This window comes from Theropithecus gelada, chromosome 11 (genome assembly GCF_003255815.1).
Source record: "Theropithecus gelada isolate Dixy chromosome 11, Tgel_1.0, whole genome shotgun sequence".
In the NCBI taxonomy this organism is placed as follows: Eukaryota; Metazoa; Chordata; class Mammalia; order Primates; family Cercopithecidae; genus Theropithecus; species Theropithecus gelada.
This window is the reverse complement of record NC_037679.1, coordinates 66,797,333-66,818,388: the sequence shown is the minus strand read 5'-3', so window position 1 is coordinate 66,818,388 and position 21,056 is coordinate 66,797,333. Positions and strand designations below refer to the sequence as shown.

General features: G+C 42.0%; 1 protein-coding gene across 1 annotated transcript in view; it reads left to right on the top strand.

Moving 5' to 3' along the window:
• Positions 1–853: 853 nt before the first annotated feature.
• Positions 854–21,056, top strand: part of PRDM4 (PR/SET domain 4) — a 28,078-nt gene continuing 7,875 nt past the window's right edge. The window contains exons 1-10 of the mRNA XM_025403259.1: positions 854–1,039; positions 1,230–1,496; positions 5,134–5,267; positions 7,998–8,183; positions 9,676–10,470; positions 15,158–15,307; positions 16,927–17,045; positions 18,564–18,649; positions 19,486–19,613; positions 20,587–20,901. Of these exons, the coding sequence (XP_025259044.1) occupies positions 1,486–1,496; positions 5,134–5,267; positions 7,998–8,183; positions 9,676–10,470; positions 15,158–15,307; positions 16,927–17,045; positions 18,564–18,649; positions 19,486–19,613; positions 20,587–20,901 (1,924 nt within the window). The 5' untranslated portion in view covers positions 854–1,039; positions 1,230–1,485. The remainder of the gene's footprint in view (positions 1,040–1,229; positions 1,497–5,133; positions 5,268–7,997; positions 8,184–9,675; positions 10,471–15,157; positions 15,308–16,926; positions 17,046–18,563; positions 18,650–19,485; positions 19,614–20,586; positions 20,902–21,056) is intronic.

Sequence of the window (21,056 nt, the reverse complement as noted above, 5' to 3'; positions counted from 1 at the left end):
GTTGCATGTGCCTCTACCTTTTCATATTAGATTGAATTTTCAAAATTCATCAGTCCCCACTAGACTGCAGGCAGGTGAAGTTCAGGGCTTGTGCCTTGCTGTGTATCCCTAGGTTTGAGATCTAATTTAACAAACGCTTTGTGAATGAGAGGAAGAATCCCTGGATCTGCTGTTTTGCTGGTGTAAGGGAGCCACCAGGCAGTGTGGTGTAGTTTCAAGGTCTACTGCTCAGGAGCTTGGGACCATTTTCCTTTAAAGCCATCTCGGTACTCCGAGCGTTAGGCACAGTGCCTGGCGCGCAGTAGAGAACTAAGGGCAGAGAAAAGGGGAAGGAAATTTGTTTAAAATCCCAAACCCCAGCATTTACGACGGGAAGCAGGCAAACTGGACAGCCTTCAGGCGTAGCAGACGGCGAAAAATATTCAGGATAGAATCTCAATTCCTCCTGGGCAGCAGAGGCAACTCTTGGGGCCAAATCCCGTACTTCGAATTTTGGGGACTTTGTGTGGACCCATGCTTCTCTAGTAGGGGAATGTCATGAAGACTGAAATCTTGAGTCTGCGGGATTCAGGGGATTCAAAACTCACTCCCTGCAGGTATAGCAACCCTGGTCGCCTAGCAACTATAGGTCGATCGCTCGGCGCTCGATTCTAGCCGGCCGGATGGAGACGCAGAGCTCACGGCGGAGCCTCTCGCGGCCAGCGCATCTGCCGCGCGCACGCGCGGAGAGGTCTGGGCTGGGAGAGGGGCGAGGCGGTGCGCCGGCGCCGCTTGCGGGCCGCGGCGGGGAGGGCGCACGCACGGGGGGCGGAGCGGCGGGTGCCGAGAGTGGCTGAGGAGCCGGAAACGCGCCGCGGAGGGTGCGGCCCTGAGGAAGCAGCGGGCTGGGAAGGGCCGGGCCGGGCCGGGCGGGAAACGTTAGGGCAACGGCCCCCGGGGTGAGGGGGCCGAGGGGACGGGCAGGGCCCCGAGGCGAACTCTGCCCGGATGAGGAACAAAGCAGTGGGGCAGGCGCGCGCGCCCCCAGCGCAGCTGTCAGGTGGGCTGCGCGCGGGCCCAGCCGGAGCGGGGCGGGGAGAGGCGGCCCGGCCTGCGGGCCCCCGGCCGGCGGGCTAATCCGCAGCCCTTGGGAGGCAGTGTCGGCAGCGCCTGGGGCTCTCAGGTGGCTAGAAGATGGGAGCTGCGACCTCGTTGTGGTTTTGGTGACCGCTCTTGTCCCACTCCCCCAGGTTGGGCAGCCCCCCTCCCGAAGCTTCTGGACGGAAGGCCCCGGGTGTTCCCCGACATGCCCCAACCCGTGACGGGGTGCACGGCCACCGGCCGTCGGGAGAAGTTGGGCGGCCCCGGGCGACCCCGGGGACGAGTGGCCGCGTCGGTGCAGCGGTTGTGAGCAAGATGCGGTAGCACGTGACCGTGGAACGCAAACCCTGATGCCTGTTCCCCACCACCCGAGCGCTCCTTTCTCTGACATTTGGCCCCAAGCTGATGCATCACAGGTGAGTAGGGAGGTGGGCTTCAGCACTGGTGACATCTTTGGAAACTATCTAGCAAGTGAGTGTCCAGGGTCAGTGCCGTTGTTTTTGGTGCCATTAAGAAGGTTACAGGTGTGATTTGCAAAGGGGACAAGAAATCCAGAAACAAGTATTGGATGGAATGTAATCTCGTGCATCCTAATTTACTCCACATGTGAAAAGTTGTTCCCAATAGTCACACGTTTATTGTTGGCTTGTTGACACCTTTTTCCTGTGTCTTTCAGTTATTTGAGCGTTTAATATATTTTTCTGGATTCCACCGTATATTATTATCTCATTATGCTTCACCTTGAGTTTTGCTGGTATGGCAGGGACGATAGAGTGAGGGAATTAAGTTCTTAATTCTGCAAGCTTCGTGCTGATGTTTAAAGTACTTTTAAGTACAGAAGCAGGCCAAATAAATTGTTGTATTTGGCTGTTTTTTCAAGACCCTTTCAAAGGCCGTATGTTTAGAATGAGGAAGATAAGGCACAAATTCATTGAAATTATTGAAGCCCCACTTTGCAAAGTGGCTGCATTTCAGTTAGTTTCTTATATTTTATGCGAAGAGGTGTAAAATCAGCACCTGGCAGATGGTTGCATAGGTCAATTAGAAACACACACATAAAGTGCAGAACTGTGTAGGATAAAATTATTATCCTGTGTAATTATCCTGTGTAGGGTTAAAATTATTATCCTGTGTAGGGTAAAATTATTATCCTGTGTAGGGTAAAATTATTTTACCCTAAATGAGTAGGTAAGATAGAGCTTAGTATCTTGATTCTTGCCATCTTCCAGGATTGCTTCTTAGAATCTCATAGGAGAAAGAAAATGAGAATAGAATTGCATTTTAGAATGAGAAAGTCTTATGAGGATCATATTGTACATTCCCTTCATCTGCCTTCTCTCTGTGGGATACTCATTACCTTTGGTTTATGGCTGCTGAGGTCATCACGTTTTAGTGACTCACAACAAAGCAGAAATCTGCTGAGCCTCTCGCATTAAACTCTGGTTTGAGAAGGCCTAGGACTCAACCTAGAAACACCATGCTGATTTTTATCTTGAGATTAAATAAATATTCAGGAATTTTCAGAATGAGAGTTGAAGGTGCAGACCTGTAGTTGTACTTTTAAAAAATATTGTAACCAATTTGTTAAGTAGGCTGTTATGGCTGTAGTGATTGTAGTGTTTTAATTATGGTTGTAGCTATAAAGAGTTATGGGAAAAGTCTGTTTTAAATCAACTCAAGCCCAGCAGCTTTCAAAATTAAGGAGATATGTTTTCTTTAGGCTACAGGGATTGTTTGCTTTTTTTGTTTGTTTTTAAGACACAGTCTCACTCTGTCACCCAGGTTGGAGTGTAGAGGTGCAAGCAGAGCTCACTGCAGCCCCGACCTCCCCACTTCAGTCTCCCCTGTAGCTGGAACCACAAGCACGAACCACCATGCCTGGCTAAGTTTAAAAAAAAAATGTTTAGTAGAGACAAGGGTCTCACTGTGTTGCCTAGGGAGGTCTCCAACTCCTGGGCTCAAGCGATCCTTCTGTCTTGGCCTCCCAAAGTGCTGGGATTACAGGTGTAAATCACCACGCCTGGCCTGCTTTATAGTCTAATAAAAACTGTTATTAGCATGCTGTTCTTCATAAGGTGTACCTCATTTGCCAGGTGCTTCTAGCTGTCTTTCTGATAAGGATGATGAGTTAGCATTGCTCCATCCAATTAGAAAAAAAAATTCAGAATGTCTGTTCTATACAAGGTACTACGTTGGCCTTTTACATTTTATTGATGTCTTAGAGCTTAGTTTTATGGGATACATGGCCAGGGATAAGGGTGAAACTTATGGGTGTATCATAATGCAGGAAACAGGTCTATGTGGAACTTTAAATATACGCCACAATATAAGTAGATAGGCCCTAATGTATTGCAACTGTGTAAAAGGCAATATAGTTCCTTTGTTGTAATGTCTTTTTCTTACTATAGTTAAGAGCTTTGGTTTCTTAAATTAGATCTGAATTTAAATCCCAACTCTCCTTACTGGTTATGTGATTCTGGGTTAAGTTTCTTAGCATCACTGAATTTTAAGTTTCCTCATCTTTAAAGTGGGATTAAGAATAATACCGACCTCCAGCCTGGGCAACATAGGGAGACCCCATCTCTTCAAAATAAAAACAAATTAGCCAGGCATGGTGGCACATGCCTGTGGTTCCAGCTACTTGGGGGGCTGAAGTGGGAGGATCTCATGAGCCTAGAAGGTAGAGACTGCAGTCAGCTGTGATCATGCCACTGCATTCCAGCTTGCAGCGACTGAGCAAGACCCTGTCTCAAAAACGAAAACAAAAACAAAAGGATTAAGAGAGATAGTTACATGTAAATTACTTAGCCCAATACGTAGCACACGGTAAGGGAGCCATAAATTTTAGCTATTATTATTTTCAGGTTGATTGATAAAATGGCGTTGCCGTTTTTCAGAATTAAAAACCTATTTAGATTTGATTTCACTGCTGAGGAATATGTAACCTCATTTGATTCCTCTTCTCTGCTTCTCTGCTTCAGCCCTCCCATACGCAGAGAATAATTCATTATTATGATGCTCAGTGTAAGGACTGGAGGTCATTAGAGAGCCCCTTTTGGATAACCTGTTGGCTAGCCTAGTGGTTCTATAATGTTTGTAATATGGCAGTCTCTGAATTCTGATAAAAGAACTAATACTTTTTGATAATAGCCTTCAGTGCTGTTTTATTCAAATCAGTATTACTCTTATTCGAAAGACATTTGTAATGGCAGTGCAAGATGGATTGCATAGAAAAGGTGATTCCTAGATTCTTCACCTTGCCAAAAATAGTCTGTAGTTAAAAAAAAGTTTGGTGCAATGAAAAACTTTTTGGCAGTGTTTTGCAGTTTAATCTGTGTTCTTTCACTTAACAGCTATTGATTTGGGGCATATGACATGGCCTCTTTGAGCCGTAATTCCCTCATCTATCTTACGTTGCAGTATTGGTGTGAGGATTTGAAGTCATTTTAAATGAAGTGGTAGCAAAGCTTGCATAGTGACCCTCAATATATGGAGGACATTAATATTAGGACATTAAAAACTGATACAGAATCTTAGTAAACTGTTGCTGAATGGGGAAAATATGGTGCTTTTCACATCATTGATAATTTGAATCTTTAACTCCTATTGGAAATGATTAGTAAAATTTATTTGAGTAAGTTAAAATGCACTGCCTAAAAAACTACTGGTTTGAAATAATAAGCCATTTGGAGAAAAATAAATATTGTAAAAGACGAAGCTTGAGTGATGTAAAAAAAACAAACTGTCATTGCCATGTGCTCTAAGGATTGCAAACCTTGCTTTAGATGGTGTGCCTAGAGTTTCGAGCAAGGCAGAATTCAAATCCTATTTCTGCTATGTGACATTGAATTGAGTTTTTTAATGTCTCAATCTCAGTTTTCTTATCAGTAGAAAGAATATGGCACTAGCTGTCTAAGAGAATTGTTGAGTGTAAAAGTGAATAGTTGGCCAAGTCCCATTTCCCCATCCCCACTCTTTCAGTTTCTTCAGTATCTTAATACAGAGTCATCAGAGTAAATTTTTGCATAACTAGTTGTGTGTGTTCTTTTCTAGAATGAATGAAATGAACCTGAGCCCAGTGGGGATGGAGCAGCTGACTTCATCCTCTGTGAGCAATGCCTTGCCAGTCTCAGGAAGTCACCTGGGATTGGCTGCCTCACCCACTCACAGTGCCATCCCTGCCCCAGGTGAGTGGTAAGGGAGACCTACTGCTTTCAACACTTAACTGTGTTATCAATTCTAAATGGAGTCTAGAAGAGATCAGAGCCCCTTTAAGGGTAGAAGGGAGAAGGTAAGCAGGCCTGAATGGTGGTTCGACATGTGATAGGTAATGGAAAAGAAGGTTTTTGTAGAGGTAGAATATTAGAGTTCTAGTGGATAGTAGTAGCAGTTTTTTTCTGATAGTCCTCTTCTAAGTTGGTAGCTTTTTGTCTAGAGCTGTAATTAACTTGGCATTTTATTTAGGGTTGCCCATTCATCTGGTTCACACTTTAGTACTCTGTCCCTGGGTTAATAGAAGAGAATCAGTTAAAGTTACTCTAATAACTCTTCCCAGAGAGCATGGGGAATTGGGCTTTATATTCCACTGGGTTTGAAATTAAATGGCAATAACTGCAGATGCACCAGGTCTAAAATTATGTGGAAAGCAGTATGGTACTTTTACATGGGGCTTTTACATGGAACGCCTCATGAGCCTCCATACACAGCAAAATAGTATAGGAAAAATTCACTCTTCCTATCACTGTACTTTTTTTTTTCTTTTTTAAAACAGAATGTCGCTCTGTCATCCAGGCTGGAGTGCAGGGGCACGATCTCAGCTGACGGCAACCTTTGCTTCCCAGGTTCAAATGATTCTCCTGCTTTGGCCTCCGGAGTAGCTGGGATTATAGGCACGTGCCACTACACCTGGCTAATTTTCTTTCTTTCTTTTTTTTTGAGATGGAGTTTCGCTCTTATTGCCCAAGCTGGAGTGCAGTGGTGCGATCTCGCCTCACTGCAACCTCCACCTCCCGGGTTGAAGCAATTCTCCTGCCTCAGCATCCCGAGTAGCTGGGACTATAGGCACATGCCACCACGCTCGACTAATTTTTTGTATTTTTAGTAGAAACAGGGTTTCACCATATTAGCCAGGCTGGTCTTAAACTCCTGACCTCAGGCAATCTGCCCTCCTTGGCCTCCCAGAGTGCTGGGATTACAGGCGTGAGCTACCATGCCAGCCATCACTGTACTTTTAAAACCTTTTTTCTACCTAGCTTCATTTTCTTATTCCATTGAAATGGAATATAAATGGAATAAATATTCTATTGATTATTACAATGATAAGCTGTCAGTTCTTTAGGATCAATGACATTGTAATGTATTGGACTTTCTTTGTCAAAGTAGGAGTTAGTGTAAATATATCTATATCTTGTTTAAATAGTTCTCTAAAGAGAATTACTTGCTTAATTAATAAAATGCAGCAGTTAAATAAGATTCATCGAAACTAGGGTCTCTTCACATTTAAGTGTCCACAAAAGAAATTTTTAAAAATTATTAGTGGTTAACCCATTTGATTGTTTTGTAGGCATTCCTTTTAGTGGGCACTCTTGTTAAGGTGGAAAACTTATTAAAAAATATTGCCAACCAGGCACAGTGGCTCACGCCTGTAATCCCTGCACTTCGAGAAGCCAAGACAGGAGGATCACTTGAGCCCAGGAGTTCAAGATCAGCCTGGGTAACATAAGGAGACCCCATCCCTGCAAAGAAAAAAATAAAAATTAGCTGGGCATGGTAGCACATGCCTGTAGTCCCAGCTATGTAGGAGCTACGTAGGAGGCTGAGATGGGAGGGCCACTTGAGCCCGGAAAGCTGAGGCTGCGTGACCCATGATCATGCTGCTGTGCTCCAGCCTGGGCAACATAGCAAAACCTTGTCTCAAAAAAAAAAAAATATATTGCCCCTAGCAAAAATATGCCAATCAGCCCTGACCTAGTTGATGGGTATTTATTATGATACTTAAGCACAGTAAAAGTCACTTCACTTTGGAAGTACATATAACTCAAAGTAGATACAATCTCACATTTAAAGTTTTTTTTAATCACAAAGTATAGCATATATACAAAAGATTGTATGAAAATGTACATGTACAGTTTTACATCTAACTAAATTACGTTATTTTCCGAGTAGAAATGAAATATTCTCACCATATAAAATGGTAAATATAATAAAGTTTAAAAAATACCAAAACAATTTCATACTATCGCTACCTAGGGACCACTCCTGTGAATATTTTATGTTTCCATTTTTTTCTGTGTATAATTTGTTTTCTTGTGTTTAAACTCGGTTTTTAATTCTAAATTAAATATTTTAGCTGGGCACGGTGGCAGTCCCAGCACTCTGGGAGGCTGAGGTGGGTGGATCACTCGAGGCCAGAAGTTCGAGACCAGCCTGGCCAACATGGTGAAACCCTGTCTCTAGCAAAAATACAAAAATTAGCCGAGTGTGGTGATGTGTGCCTGTAATCCCAGCTACTCAGGAGGTTGAGGTAGGAGAATCGCTTGAACCCTACCTCAAGGCGGAGATTGCAGTGAGCCGAGATCACACCACTGCACTCCAGCCTGGGCAACAAAGCAAAACGCCGTCTCAAATCAATCGATAATTAATTAATTAAATATTTTGGTATTTAAGCACAATACAGACAATTGGAGTATTAACTTGCCAGTTTAGAAGTAACTTAAAAACTATCTTTGGGACTACGACTACTTTGTTTAGGACTATTTGTGGATATTTGCACATCGTCTATCTAAGGATGAAAAGGGGTACTAGGTGAGATTTTTGCCCATATGTAAAAACCTTTCTAAGAATTTAGCCAGTGGTTGTCGTGAGAACTTTTAGTTACCTAGTTTCTTTTAACTGAGAAAAAAAATTTTGTTTTGTAGGCCTCCCAGTGGCAATTCCAAACCTGGGTCCCTCCCTGAGCTCTCTGCCTTCTGCTCTGTCTCTAATGCTCCCAATGGGTATTGGAGATCGAGGGGTGATGTGTGGGTTACCTGAAAGAAACTACACCCTACCTCCACCACCTTACCCTCACCTGGAGAGCAGTTATTTCAGAACCATTCTACCTGGTAAGTGTTATAGTTATTTGGGATGTTAGAAAAAAAGAATGGCGCCAGCTTTTAAGCTTAGTTCCTGAAGATCTGAATAACACTTTTTTCTGTTTGTCACTATTAGATATTAATCTCTAGGCAGGAAAAATGTCTTTGTTTATATTTATGTACTTTTCCTCTTAAAGTGTGCGTATAACACATTATTAATACAGTTTGACTAAGCTGAATTTCTTAATTGCACGTAGTTTTTCTTCTTTTTCTTCCAGTATCTCTTTCATTCAGTCTTTATAATTCTGCAGCTATAATTCCAGTCAAGCAGTACAGAGAGAGTCTCTCTCTCTCTCTCTCTCTCTTTCTCTCTTTCTCTCGGAGACGGGGTCTCACTATGTTGCCCAGGCTGGACTGGAACTCCTGGGCTCAAGTGATCCTCTCACCTCAGGCTCTTGAGTAGCTGGGACTACAGGCACATGCCTGCCTTGAGACCATACCATACTCTTTCTTTTTTATAAGTAACTCTTTTTAAAAAAAGAGATGGGGTTTTGGCATGTTGCCCAGGCTGGTCTTGAACTCCTGCACTAAAGCCATATGCCCACTCCAGCATCCCAAAGTGCTGGGATTACAGGCATGAGCCACTGTGCCTGGCCCAAGACCACACTTTCTGTACAATTGTTTATCTTTACTTTTTTCACTTTATCTTTTTCTCTGCTGTTACGTGGGTATTTTCCTTTGCTGCTACGTGGTTTTCATAATTATCCTTTTTAATGATGCATTACTTTCTACTGAATGGGTATTTGATGGTTTATTATCTTTATTGTTGGACAGTTTGGTTTTTCCAGCTTTTATTACCATTGTAACGCTCTTATGAATGTCTTTATGTATAATATTTACAAAATGGATTTAGAGAAGATTACCATAAGTGGAATTTCTTGTACAAGAGGGTATTAACATTTTTGAGGTTCTTAATAGATATACTTCACAAAGAAGTTTTAGCAGTTTACATTCCCACTGGCAGTTTAGTGTCATTTCACCACATCCTCCCAAGCACAAGTGTTAATTTGTTTTGTTTTAATAAAACAGGTACAATTGTGACTTGTATTAAATAGTTTGTGTTATGATAGTTTAATTATATTAAATTGTATTTAATTAAGTTTTATTTTTCACGTAGAAGATCTGTTCTTAAATCATTTTACCTTTTAATAATTAGTAGAGCAAATTTTACGCCTTAGGACTCAGGAATTGCAGCCATATGTATATTAAAGGTAGTGTTTTCGTTAGTGATTCCCAGTTAGCTTCAAAGGAACATAGTTAACTTTTTAAGGATTTTTGAGTTTTACAGAAAAAACTCAATTATGGTATATGTATGTTGCTATTTGTAAAATGATGTGTATCGATTAAAGAAGCAGGAGATTATTTGAACCTAGTAATATTTGTAAGGAAATAGCTTCTAGTGCTTGGAATTCTTCAATAATGTACTAAAAGTCTCTGATATCTTATCTTTTCCTTTTCTCAGGCATTTTATCTTATTTAGCTGACAGACCACCTCCTCAGTACATCCACCCCAACTCTATAAACGTTGATGGTAATACAGCATTATCTATCACCAATAACCCTTCAGCACTAGATCCCTATCAGTCCAATGGAAATGTTGGATTAGAACCAGGCATTGTTTCAATAGATTCTCGCTCTGTGAACACACATGGTGCCCAAAGTCTTCATCCCAGTGATGGCCATGAGGTGGCCTTGGACACGGCAATCACTATGGAGAACGTTTCTAGGGTTACCAGCCCAATTTCGACAGATGGAATGGCAGAGGAGCTTACAATGGACGGTGTTGCAGGCGACCATTCCCAAATCCCAAATGGCTCCAGAAGTCATGAACCTTTGTCTGTGGATTCTGTGAGCAACAACCTTGCAGCAGACGCTGTAGGACATGGTGGTGTGATACCCATGCATGGGAATGGCCTGGAGCTCCCTGTGGTCATGGAGACAGACCACATTGCAAGTCGGGTCAATGGCATGTCTGACAGTGCCCTCAGTGACTCCATCCACACTGTGGCCATGAGCACCAACTCTGTAAGCGTGGCACTCTCTACCTCACACAACCTTGCCTCCCTAGAGTCTGTTTCCCTCCATGAAGTTGGCCTCAGCCTAGAACCTGTGGCTGTCTCCTCCATCACCCAGGAGGTTGCTATGGGGACAGGTCATGTAGATGTATCTTCAGACAGTCTTTCTTTTGTACCACCTTCACTGCAAATGGAAGACTCCAATTCAAACAAGGAAAACATGGCAACCTTGTTTACAATTTGTGAGTGTGCTTAGCCTTTCTTTTTTGGAAATATTTGTAAAAAGGGCCACCATCCCTAACCAGTTAAGTCACAGTTTGGCATTAAGGGAGTATAGAAAGTAACTAGACCTTGGAACTTTTCTTTGCCTTGGTATTGTCCTTTATATTAATGTGGTGCTTTTTCTTCAAGTAAGCCAAATGATATACATACATTTAGTTGGTTCTTACAGCATCCTCCTGAAGAAATTAAATGTGAAGTAGTCATTTTTGTATTTTGCAGATAAGCTTAGCACGTGCGGTAGTGTGTGCCTGTAGTCCCAGCTATTCTGGAGGCAGGGGCAGGAGGGTTGCTTGAGCCCAGGAGTTTCAGGCTATATTGTGCTATGATCACACCTGTGAATAGTCCCAGCTATTCTGGAGGCAGGGGCAGGGGGTTGCTTGAGCCCAGGAGTTTCAGGCTATAGTGGGCTATGATCACACCTGTGAATAGTACTGCACTCCATCCTGGGCAACAAAGTGAGACCCTGTCTCTGAAAAACAATCATAATGATAATACAGTATTTTTTTTTAAAAGGTCAGTTTAGCCCAGTAATAGTTAAGGTATTTCCCAAGATTTCACAAATAGAGAGTTATAGGGGTAAATTCTAGTAAAGTTGTTTGTGACATGCCTTATGAAAATTATTAGGTCACTTTTATAACCCTATGGAAAAATGTAGGTGAATGTAAATGCATTTTTTTCTTTGCTCAGGGTGCATATAAATTATTATTCTTGGGCATGTAAAAGTTTTTCTTACTGGGCAACAACAAAAAACAATATAAAAACAGTTGATTTACTGGTGTCACTACGTTTCATTCACGCAGGAAACATGTTGAGTGCTTATTTTATTTTATTGATAGGGTTTCTCTGTCGCCCAGGCTAGGGTGCAGTGGTGTGATCACGTCTCACTGCAGCCTCAACCTCCTGGGCTCAAGCAATCCTCTCACTTTAGCCTCCTGAGTAACTGGGACTGCAAGTGTGTACCACCACACCTGGCTACTTTTTAAATTTTTTGTAGAGATGGGGGTCTTACTATGTTGCCTTGGCTGGTCTTGAACTTGACTCAAGTATTCCTCCTGCCTCAGCTTCCCAGAGTGCTAGGATTAGAGATGTGAGCCATCATGCCGGGCTCTTTAGTGCTTACTATGTGGCAGCCTCTGCTAGATGCTAGGGATAGAACGATCTACCAAGAGACGGTGTGTGTACATACCTTTAAGGAGCTTACAGTCTGGTAGGAAGCATAGGAGACTGTTACAGTACAGTGTAATAATAAGTGTGAAGATGGGATTAAGTGCATGGTACTAAAGTAGCCTGAAGGGGAGCAACTAGCCAGGCCATGGAAGGGTCAGGGAAGACTTAACCAAGGGAAGTAACATACATGTTAGCACAGACCTTAAGGACAAGAAAGGTGTGGGCAGTTGAGAGTCAGGAAGATAGGAGTTGGCACCTGTAAGTGCCTAGAACCAAAAGACTCATGAGTGTTTCAGAATTGCTGAAGCATACAATGAGGGTGAAGAGAGGGGTCATGTGGTGAGAGAGAAGTAGGAGCCAGAACACAAAGGCTCTTTTAAGACCAGGTCAAGAGTTTTAGGGAGTAAGGGTTGGGGTAGGGCTTTTGCTGCAATGTGAGAATAAATTTGTTGAGAGGCAAGGAGGTGTGGAAGATACTGTAATTTATGGGAAAGGTGATGATTGTCTAATCTAGAGTAGAGGTAATTAGGATACAGAAGAGTAGAGGACATTTTCAGAGAGCCCAGTTGAGCTTATTGATTGGATAAAGTTGGAGGAGGGAAGGATTAAGGAGAAAACCCTGGTTTTTGGCTTTGGAAACTGGGTAAGTAGAGAAGGCCATGCGTTGGCTCACACCTATAATCCCATCACTTGGGAGGCTGAGACAGAAAGATCATTTGAGACTAGGAGTTCAAGATCAGCCTGGGCAACATAGTAAGACCCTGTCTCTGGAAAAACAAACAAACAGAAACTAAGTAGGTAGGGTAGTAGTAAAAGGCAGAGGAGAATTCGATTTTGATTTTTATTATTTTGGGAGGAGTGACGATTAGTCAAGTTTTAGACATGTTGATTTCAGTGTCTGTAAGACACCCAGTAGAGATGTCTAATGAAAAGTTGTGTGTGGAGCTGAGAGAGATCTGTCTGGAAATATTTAAGAATTATCAACATTAAGATGTTATTTGTGTCTGTAGAAGTGGAACGGAATTATCTAGTAAGCGTATGGAATGAGAAGAGGGCTAGGGATATCAAGATACAGCAGCAGAAGAGGAGCTTCCAAATCGACTCAACGGGAGCGCCAAAAATAGGAAGCCCAGAACCATTCAGTGCCACAAAATCCAGGCGATGGGGAGACTGGTTTTAACCTTTTAAAGTCTCAAATTTAGAATTTTAAAATGTTTTAATCGAAGAATGTAATGAATGTAAGGCTCATTAATTTAGCAGAAGGTAAGAGGTGGCCTAAATAAGCTTACTGATACTTTTCCTAAGGGGGCAAATGGAACCGCTTCTAAGTGTTTGTGTGTTACAATGAGATATAATTTATGTATACATTTTAAATGTGCAATTTAGTGGTTTTTTGGTATATTTACAAGGCTGTGCAACCACCACCACTGTCTCCTTCCAAAACATTTTGGTCAACCTATAAAGAAACTTCATAACCATTAGTCACTTCCCATTCCCTCCTTCCGCCTATTCTCAAGTTTTTGTATGAACATATGTTCTTGGATATTTAGGAGTGAAATTGCTGTGTGTTTAACTTTTTGAGGGACTGCCAGACTGTTTTCCAAAGTGGCTGTGCCATGTTACCATCTTAGCAGCAGTGGATGAGGGTTCTAATTTCTCTACATTTTTGCCAACAGTTAATTAATTTATTTTTATTTTTTTGAGACAGAGTCTGGCTCTGTCACCCAGGCTGGTGTGCAGTAGCGCAATTTCAGCTCACTGCAACCTCCACCTCCCGGGCTCAAGCCATCCTTCCACCTCAGCCTCCCCAGTAGCTGGGACTACAAGTGCTCGCCACCATGCCCGGCTAATTTTTTGTATTTTTGGTAGAGATAATTTGCCATGTTGTTATCTGGTCTCATGCATTCGAGACCAGCCTAGGCAACATGGCGAAACCCTGTCTCTACCAAAAGTATTAAAAAATCAGCCAGATGTGGTGGTGCATGCCTGTGGTCCCAGCTACTCAGGAGGCTGAAGCAGGAACGCCGCTGCACTCCATCCTGGATGACAGATCGGGACCCCATCTTAGAAAAAAAAAAAAGAGAAAATAAGATAGATGACTGTGGTTCTAAGGTTTATGTATTCCAGCTATTTTGTGAGTGGTTTTGGAGTTTGAACGTAATGGTTGAATAATAGTATCGTAAATACTGTTCTTCAGCGGAGTGGAAAGTGTAAAGAATAGAGCAAAAATGGAGGAGGACACTCATAAACTTGTGAAAATGAAGTTGTAGTTAGAATAGAGAACAATATATAAAGGCAGCATCCTCTCTGCCAATGCAGAAAGAAAGACCATATGAAAAATAAGAAACTGAGAATTTTAAGCAAATAATGTCTGCAAGAATACAATTCTGTCTGCCCTTTGAAAGAGCAGGCTGCAGATTGTTTTTGTCTTAAGAGTGTGTCATCAAAACTTGGTTGACCATCTTATTTATAGTGAAGCAAAAGAGTGCAGTGGTGCAGCTGCTCTGACCCCAGTGGCCTATGTTCATAGCACAGTCAGAGCATTGGCACTGAGGTCAGAGCCAGCTGTACCACTGTGGCGTGGCCATATTTTGGCTCTGCATAACAGCATTTCAACTCAGTTTCCTCTTACAGTTCAAAATTGGAATCTTTTGGACTCTAGGGCATCATACCTAAATGTATTATCTACTTAATGTAAGGGATAATGTACTTGATTGTTGAAGTAATATAGTGCTGTTTTTTCTTTTATTATTATTTTTAACTTTTTTTTAAACAGACGGGATTTCACTATGTTACCCCAGACTGGTCTTGAACTCCTGGGCTCAAGTGATCCTTCCGCCTCAGCCTCCCAAACTGCTGGGTTTACTGGCGTGAACCACCATACCCAGCCAATATTTTGATCAATGTTTCTCTTATGCACTGAATAGGAAACTTGTCCTGTTGGATCAAAAGAAAAAAATCAGATCTTATTGAAGTCTGAAGAGTGGTCTAAGAGTGGATATATATGTTAGTGTAAGGAAGTGAGTCTTTGATCAGCATATCTCTGTTAGAACCATGCTTCTTACTGGATACATTTTAGTAATTAGCATTTACATTAAAACCTGGGGCTGGGCACGGTGGCTTACACCTGTAATCCCAGCATTTTGGGAGGCTGAGGCGGGTGGATCATCTGAGGTCAGGAGTTCCAGACGAGCCTGGCCAACATGAGGAAAACCCGTCTCTATTAAAAATAGAAAAATTAGCCAGGTGTGGTAGCACATACCTGTAGTCACAGCTACGTGGGAGGCTCAGACAGGAGAATCACCTGAACCTGGGAGGCAGAGGTTGCAGTGAGCCAAGATCGCGCCATTGCCCTCCAGCCTGGGTGACAGAGCAAGACTCCGTCTCAAAAAACAAAAAACAAGAAACAAAAAAAGCCTGGTGGTAATTTAGCCTCCTTGAACTAAACCCATTTGTATTGCTCAAATTTGCCATCTACAGGGTGCACTCTCTGTGACCGTGCCTATCCCTCAGACTGTCCCGAACATGGACCAGTGACTTTTGTTCCTGACACTCCAATAGAGAGCAGAGCAAGGCTTTCTCTCCCAAAGCAGCTTGTTCTCCGTCAGTCAATTGTGGGAGCAGAAGTTGGTAAGAACCTTGGAACTGTAAAACACTATTACATCTCTTCTTCCTTTGTAGGGTACAGTTGTAAAAGTGGATGTGTATAATTTAGTAATTATTTGGACCAGAAGTCAATTTATGGCTTAAGGTTTATGCTTTTATGGAATATTAGTCTTGTCCACTGATGATAGCAATAAATCAAGTCAAAAACTTTATTGGGAAACCTCTCCTTTGTTAGAATCAGTATTGAGTAAAGCAAAAAGTCCTAGACTGAGTCTTTGAAGATTTTTATTCTCAGCTGTCCCATCCACTAATAATTATTTTAACAACCCATTTCTTAAAACTTAGTTTCTTTTATAGAAACATGGAAAATTCACCACTGATAACCTTGACACAGATTTAGATCAAATGTTTGTAAATTGTATAATGCTCCTTAGAAAAAAGGAATAAAGAATGTAGATTGCCAGACTTTACCAATATTTGAATTTAGCATGGCTTCTGAGTACTGTGACATTTCTTTGGAAATATAAAATTAGGTTCATTATTCTTTTAGCTGCAGTTTGGGTGTGAGTCATTTGAAAGCATCAGACAGTTTAGGTAAAATACAGCAGTGCTTTAAGCACAAAAGATTTTAGAAGTTTGATTTATTTCTATAGTAATTGCTTTATATTTTTACAATAGAATAATGTTTTCTGTTATTTTTAATTAATTAATTTATTTTTAAGAGACGGGGTCTCACTCTGTTGCCCAGGCTGGAGTGTGTTGGCCTGACATCTGGAGTGCAGTAACTTGAGTGCAGCCTGGACCTCCTGGGCTCAAGCAATCTTCCTGCCTCAGCCTTCCAAGTAGCTGGGACTACAGGCATGTGCAGTCACGCCCAGCTAATTTAAAAAAAAATTTTTTTTTATAGAGACAGCATCTCACTATGTTGCCGAGGCTGGTTTCGAACTCCTGGCCTCAAGCAGTCCTGCCTTGGCCTCCCAGAGTGTTGGCTCATTATACATATGAGCTATCATGCCCAAACTTTTTTATATTTAACTCCAAAATAATGTATTTGGAGAGACATGGTAAGATTCCCTGTGGATAAAACTAGGTTCAGGAATTTCTGATACTGCTTCTTACTCAGCATTTATTGTGAGCCCTGTGTTATCTGTTCATTACATTTTATATACTTACAGGCTGGGACCCACAAGGCTTAGCCACTTCTGAGGAGTGCTAGCATATTGGTGTTTTTTTTTTTTTTTTGAGATGGAGTCTTGCTTTGTTGCCCAGGTTAGAGTGCATTGGCCCGATCTCCACTCACTGCAGCCTCCGCCTCCCGGGTTCAAGCAATTCTCCAGCCTCAGCCTCCCAAGTAGCTGGGACTACAGGCGTGCACCACCACGCCTAGCTAATTTTTGTATTTTTAGTAGAGACGGGGTTTCACCCTGTTGGCAAAGCTGATCTCGAACTCCTGACCTCAGGTGATCCACCCACCTCGGCCTCCCAAAGTGCTGGGATTACAGGCATGAACCACCATGCCCAGCCTACATATTGGTTCTTAAGTTCACTGAAAATAAGATTCATTGCATGGGTGAAGCACCTCTGTCTTCTATATCCTGCTATTTAAATCCTTGATTGTGTAGTTGGTGTCCTTCCACTGATAGGTGTATGGACTGGAGAAACCATTCCTGTGCGAACTTGCTTTGGGCCTCTAATTGGCCAGCAGAGTCACTCCATGGAAGTAGCAGAATGGACAGACAAGGCAGTTAACCATATCTGGAAGGTCAGTCCTGATGAAACTTTTCTGTGGCTTCTGGCTGTTTTTCTTAGTAAGAGGTAGTTAAAAAGTTATGATAAAGTCAAAATCAGCCAGAACTGATACAGTGCCATTCACTGGTCATCATTTATTTAATGTACTTTTTTTTTTTTTTTTTTTTGAGACAAAGTCTTGCTCGTCGCCCAGGCTGGAGTACAGTGGTGCAATCTGGGCTCACTGCAAGCTCTGCATCCCGGGCTCACGCCATTCTCCTGCCTCAGCCTCCCGAGTAGCTGGGACTACAGGCACCTGCCACCACACCCGGCTAATTTTTTGTATTTTTAGTAGAGAGAGGGTTTCACCGTGTTAGCCAGGTTGGTCTCGATCTCCTGACCTTGTGATCTGCCCACCTCGGCCTCCCAAAGTGCATTCATCATTCTTGGTAGCCAAGTTATAATATACAGCAAAACACCAGCTACTGGAAAGAGAGGACAAACTGTTTTTGTCTCCATTTTGTGAGTTAATCCAATTATTTTAACCATTTAATGCATTTGAATTACTTGTGGCAGCTGAGACCATGGACTTTGTTTATATGATAAAAGTCTCATTTTATAATTAACTAAAACATTCCTCAAATATTTACCTTAGGAAATAATTCTGGAATAAGAAGCTAAGATTATTTTTCTAGTTTTCTTTTTTTTTTTTTTTTTTCTTGAGGCAGAGTCTTGCTCTGTTGCCCAGGCTGGAATGCAATGGTGCCATCTTGGCTCACTGCCACCTCTGCCTCCTGGGCTCAAGCGACTCTCCCACCTCAGCCTCCCAAGTAGCTGAGTTTACAGGCACCTGCCATCATGCCCAGCTAATTTTTGTGTTTTTGTAGAGATAGAGTTTCCCCATGTTGGCCAGACTGGTCTTGAACTCCTGACCTCAAGTGATCCACCCTCCTCAACCTCCCAAAGTGCTGGGATTACAGGCGTGAGCCACTGCACCTGGCCTATTTTTCTAGTTTTCTAATGAAAGGGGTTAAAAATGCAAGATTTTCACATGGATATCTATTGGGAATGATGCTTGCAAATTTGAAGTAAGGGGAAAATGGGTCTTGTGATCATTGGAAAGGTAAGGTACCACTGTCATTGGGAACTTTAAATTAGGAATGCTAGGCCCATGTGGGAAAATCGTGAGAAGGGATGATCCTCTGCCCTTAATGGACATTCTGTCATTCAGTGCCTACTGTGTGATAGGTGATGAAGACAGGTGAACAGGTAGACTGGTTTTTTGTCTTTTCCAGGCAAAGTTTGAATAATCAAAAACAAAGTCTCTTCACTGAGCACTAACTGTAGGTCTCTGATGGTCTTTACTGTATTGCTGGAAATAGGGAGAATGTTGAAATGATAGCATGTTGGAGAAGGTAGGAATATATTTTGACACCAAGAAAGCTGGGACCTACTGCAAATGAGTAAATGAGATGATTGCTGGCCTAAGTGTAATGTAGTACTTTATTGCATGTCAGTGCATTTGACATGTGTGCTTGCTTTCTGTTGGCAGATATACCACAATGGTGTCCTAGAATTCTGCATCATTACAACTGACGAAAATGAATGTAATTGGATGATGTTTGTACGCAAAGCCAGGTATGAGTAGTCTCAGATGAGAAAAATAGTTACAATTTAGATGTTTTTCAATAGGAAACTTTGCATAAAAGAGAAAAGAGTTATAATCCAAATTACACCAACACCTGGACATACTTAAAGCCCAAGGCAGCCTGGCATGGTGGCTCACACCTTTAATCCCAGCACTTGGGTTGGCTGAGGTGGGAGAATTGCTTTGGGCCAGGAGTTCGAGACCAGCCTGGGCAACATAGCAAGACCCTCATCTCTAAAACAATTTTTTTCAAATTAGCTGGGTGTTGTGGTATACACGTGTAGTCCCAGCTATTGGGAGGATCACTTGAGCTGAAGAGTTCGAGCTGTGATCATACTATGGTGGTGCTGTTGCATTCCAGTCTGGGTGACAAAGTGAGATCCTGTCTCAAAAAAAAAAAAAAAACTTACTAAAGAACAATATCGTTCTGATATACATGTTAGCTGCACTGAATTTGCAAGTGGGTGCCTTTTCTTTATATTGGCTGTTAGTCCACCCCTGAGTTACTGGAGTTAATCCTTGTTTAGCTAGCTATCTCCATGTCTTTGTCATAATGTTTTTTAAGGATTTCATTTTATTTACTTTGTTTGCTTCCAATAAGAGACTCTAGTATTTTTGACTACAAAAGGTCATCAGCTAATATGCTGAAGTAAGAATTCCGTTTCTCTACAGCTGCTTCCTCATAGATAGGATGGGAAATTACAAAAACATTCCAGAGGAAATAGTTCTGCCTGAGCTTTCATATAGGATTTTGCAATGGGGGGAATGTTGTGCTTAGTATGCATTCACAATTAATGTGCTTCATCTATTAAATGTGATAACTCAGGAACCGGGAAGAGCAGAATTTGGTGGCTTATCCTCATGATGGAAAAATCTTTTTCTGCACCTCACAAGATATCCCTCCTGAAAATGAACTGCTTTTTTATTATAGCCGAGATTATGCTCAGCAGATTGGTAAGTTAATATATGTTTATCATGAATCTAGCATAGTAAAAATACCAAAGACCAGGATTGAAGTTTTGGTAATGATATACATGTTAGCCGAAGCAAATCATATACCTTTGTTTGTATAAAAGCAAACTATTACTTCTGTATTTGAGGTGTTAAAATCTGTGAGGTTCTTCACAAGCCGAATGTTATTGACCAAGCAATAATTCATATGACATGGTCTTTCATGGTAGGACTTTGGTTTGGGGCATTGAAGTTCCTAAGGCTACTTTTCGAGCTAGCACCATTGAGATGTAAACTCACGAAGGACAGCAAAGCCCCTCGGTTTGATTTAACCTGCATAGGCTTTCTCTTTGCTGTGCTGTTTCATGATGACAAGTGGTGTTTAAGAGTTTGTGTATGCTACAAAATCTAAATATTTTGCTTATAAAAGAGACCTTATAATCCAATATTTACCAAGTGCTTTCTTGGTGCCTGGTACACTATTTTATTTTATGTATGTATGTGTGTATTTAGAGATAAGGTCTCACTCTGCCAGGCTGGAGTGTAGTGGTGCAATCATAGCCAACTATAACCTTGAACTCCTGGGCTCAAGCAGTCTTCCTGCTTCAGCCTCCTGATTAACTAGGATTATGGGTGTGCACCACCATGCCCAGACAATGATTTTTAAGTTTTTTTTTTTTAATGGGGTCTTGGCTGTGTTGCCCAGGCTGGTCTTAAACTCCTGGCCTCAAGTGATCCTCCCACTTTTGGCTCTCAAAGCACTAAGATTGTAGGCATGAGCCACTGTGCCTGGCCGTAAGTACATTATTTTAGATGCTGGGGATAGAGCACTGAATAAGACATTTGAGTTTTATAGGAAGTGGGCAAATTGGAAATTTGGGGAGAAAGGAGAACTGCAAGTGATCATTGTTAATGTCAAGAACAAGTTTTAAGATTCAAGTATCAGGAGATAATGAGTAATTTTTTATTTTAAAAGGTGTTCCTGAACACCCAGATGTGCACCTCTGTAACTGTGGCAAGGAGTGCAATTCTTACACAGAGTTCAAAGCCCATCTGACCAGCCACATCCATAACCATCTTCCTACCCAGGGCCATAGCGGCAGCCATGGGCCAAGTCACAGCAAAGAAAGGAAGTGGAAGTGCTCAATGTGCCCCCAAGCTTTTATCTCTCCTTCCAAACTTCATGTCCACTTTATGGGTCACATGGGTATGAAGCCCCACAAGTGTGATTTCTGTAGCAAGGCTTTTAGTGATCCCAGCAATCTGCGAACCCACCTCAAGATACATACAGGTAAGTTGTGTTGGCCCATCAGAATGGAATTTTTGCAACAATTAGAAAATGTGATAGTAAAGGCTTTGTAGAGGGACAGTAGGCGGAGTTGAGATTTGATGTCAGAGAAAGAATTCAGGGTGGAAACCTTTGTGGTTTAACTGAGATTCCTTGGA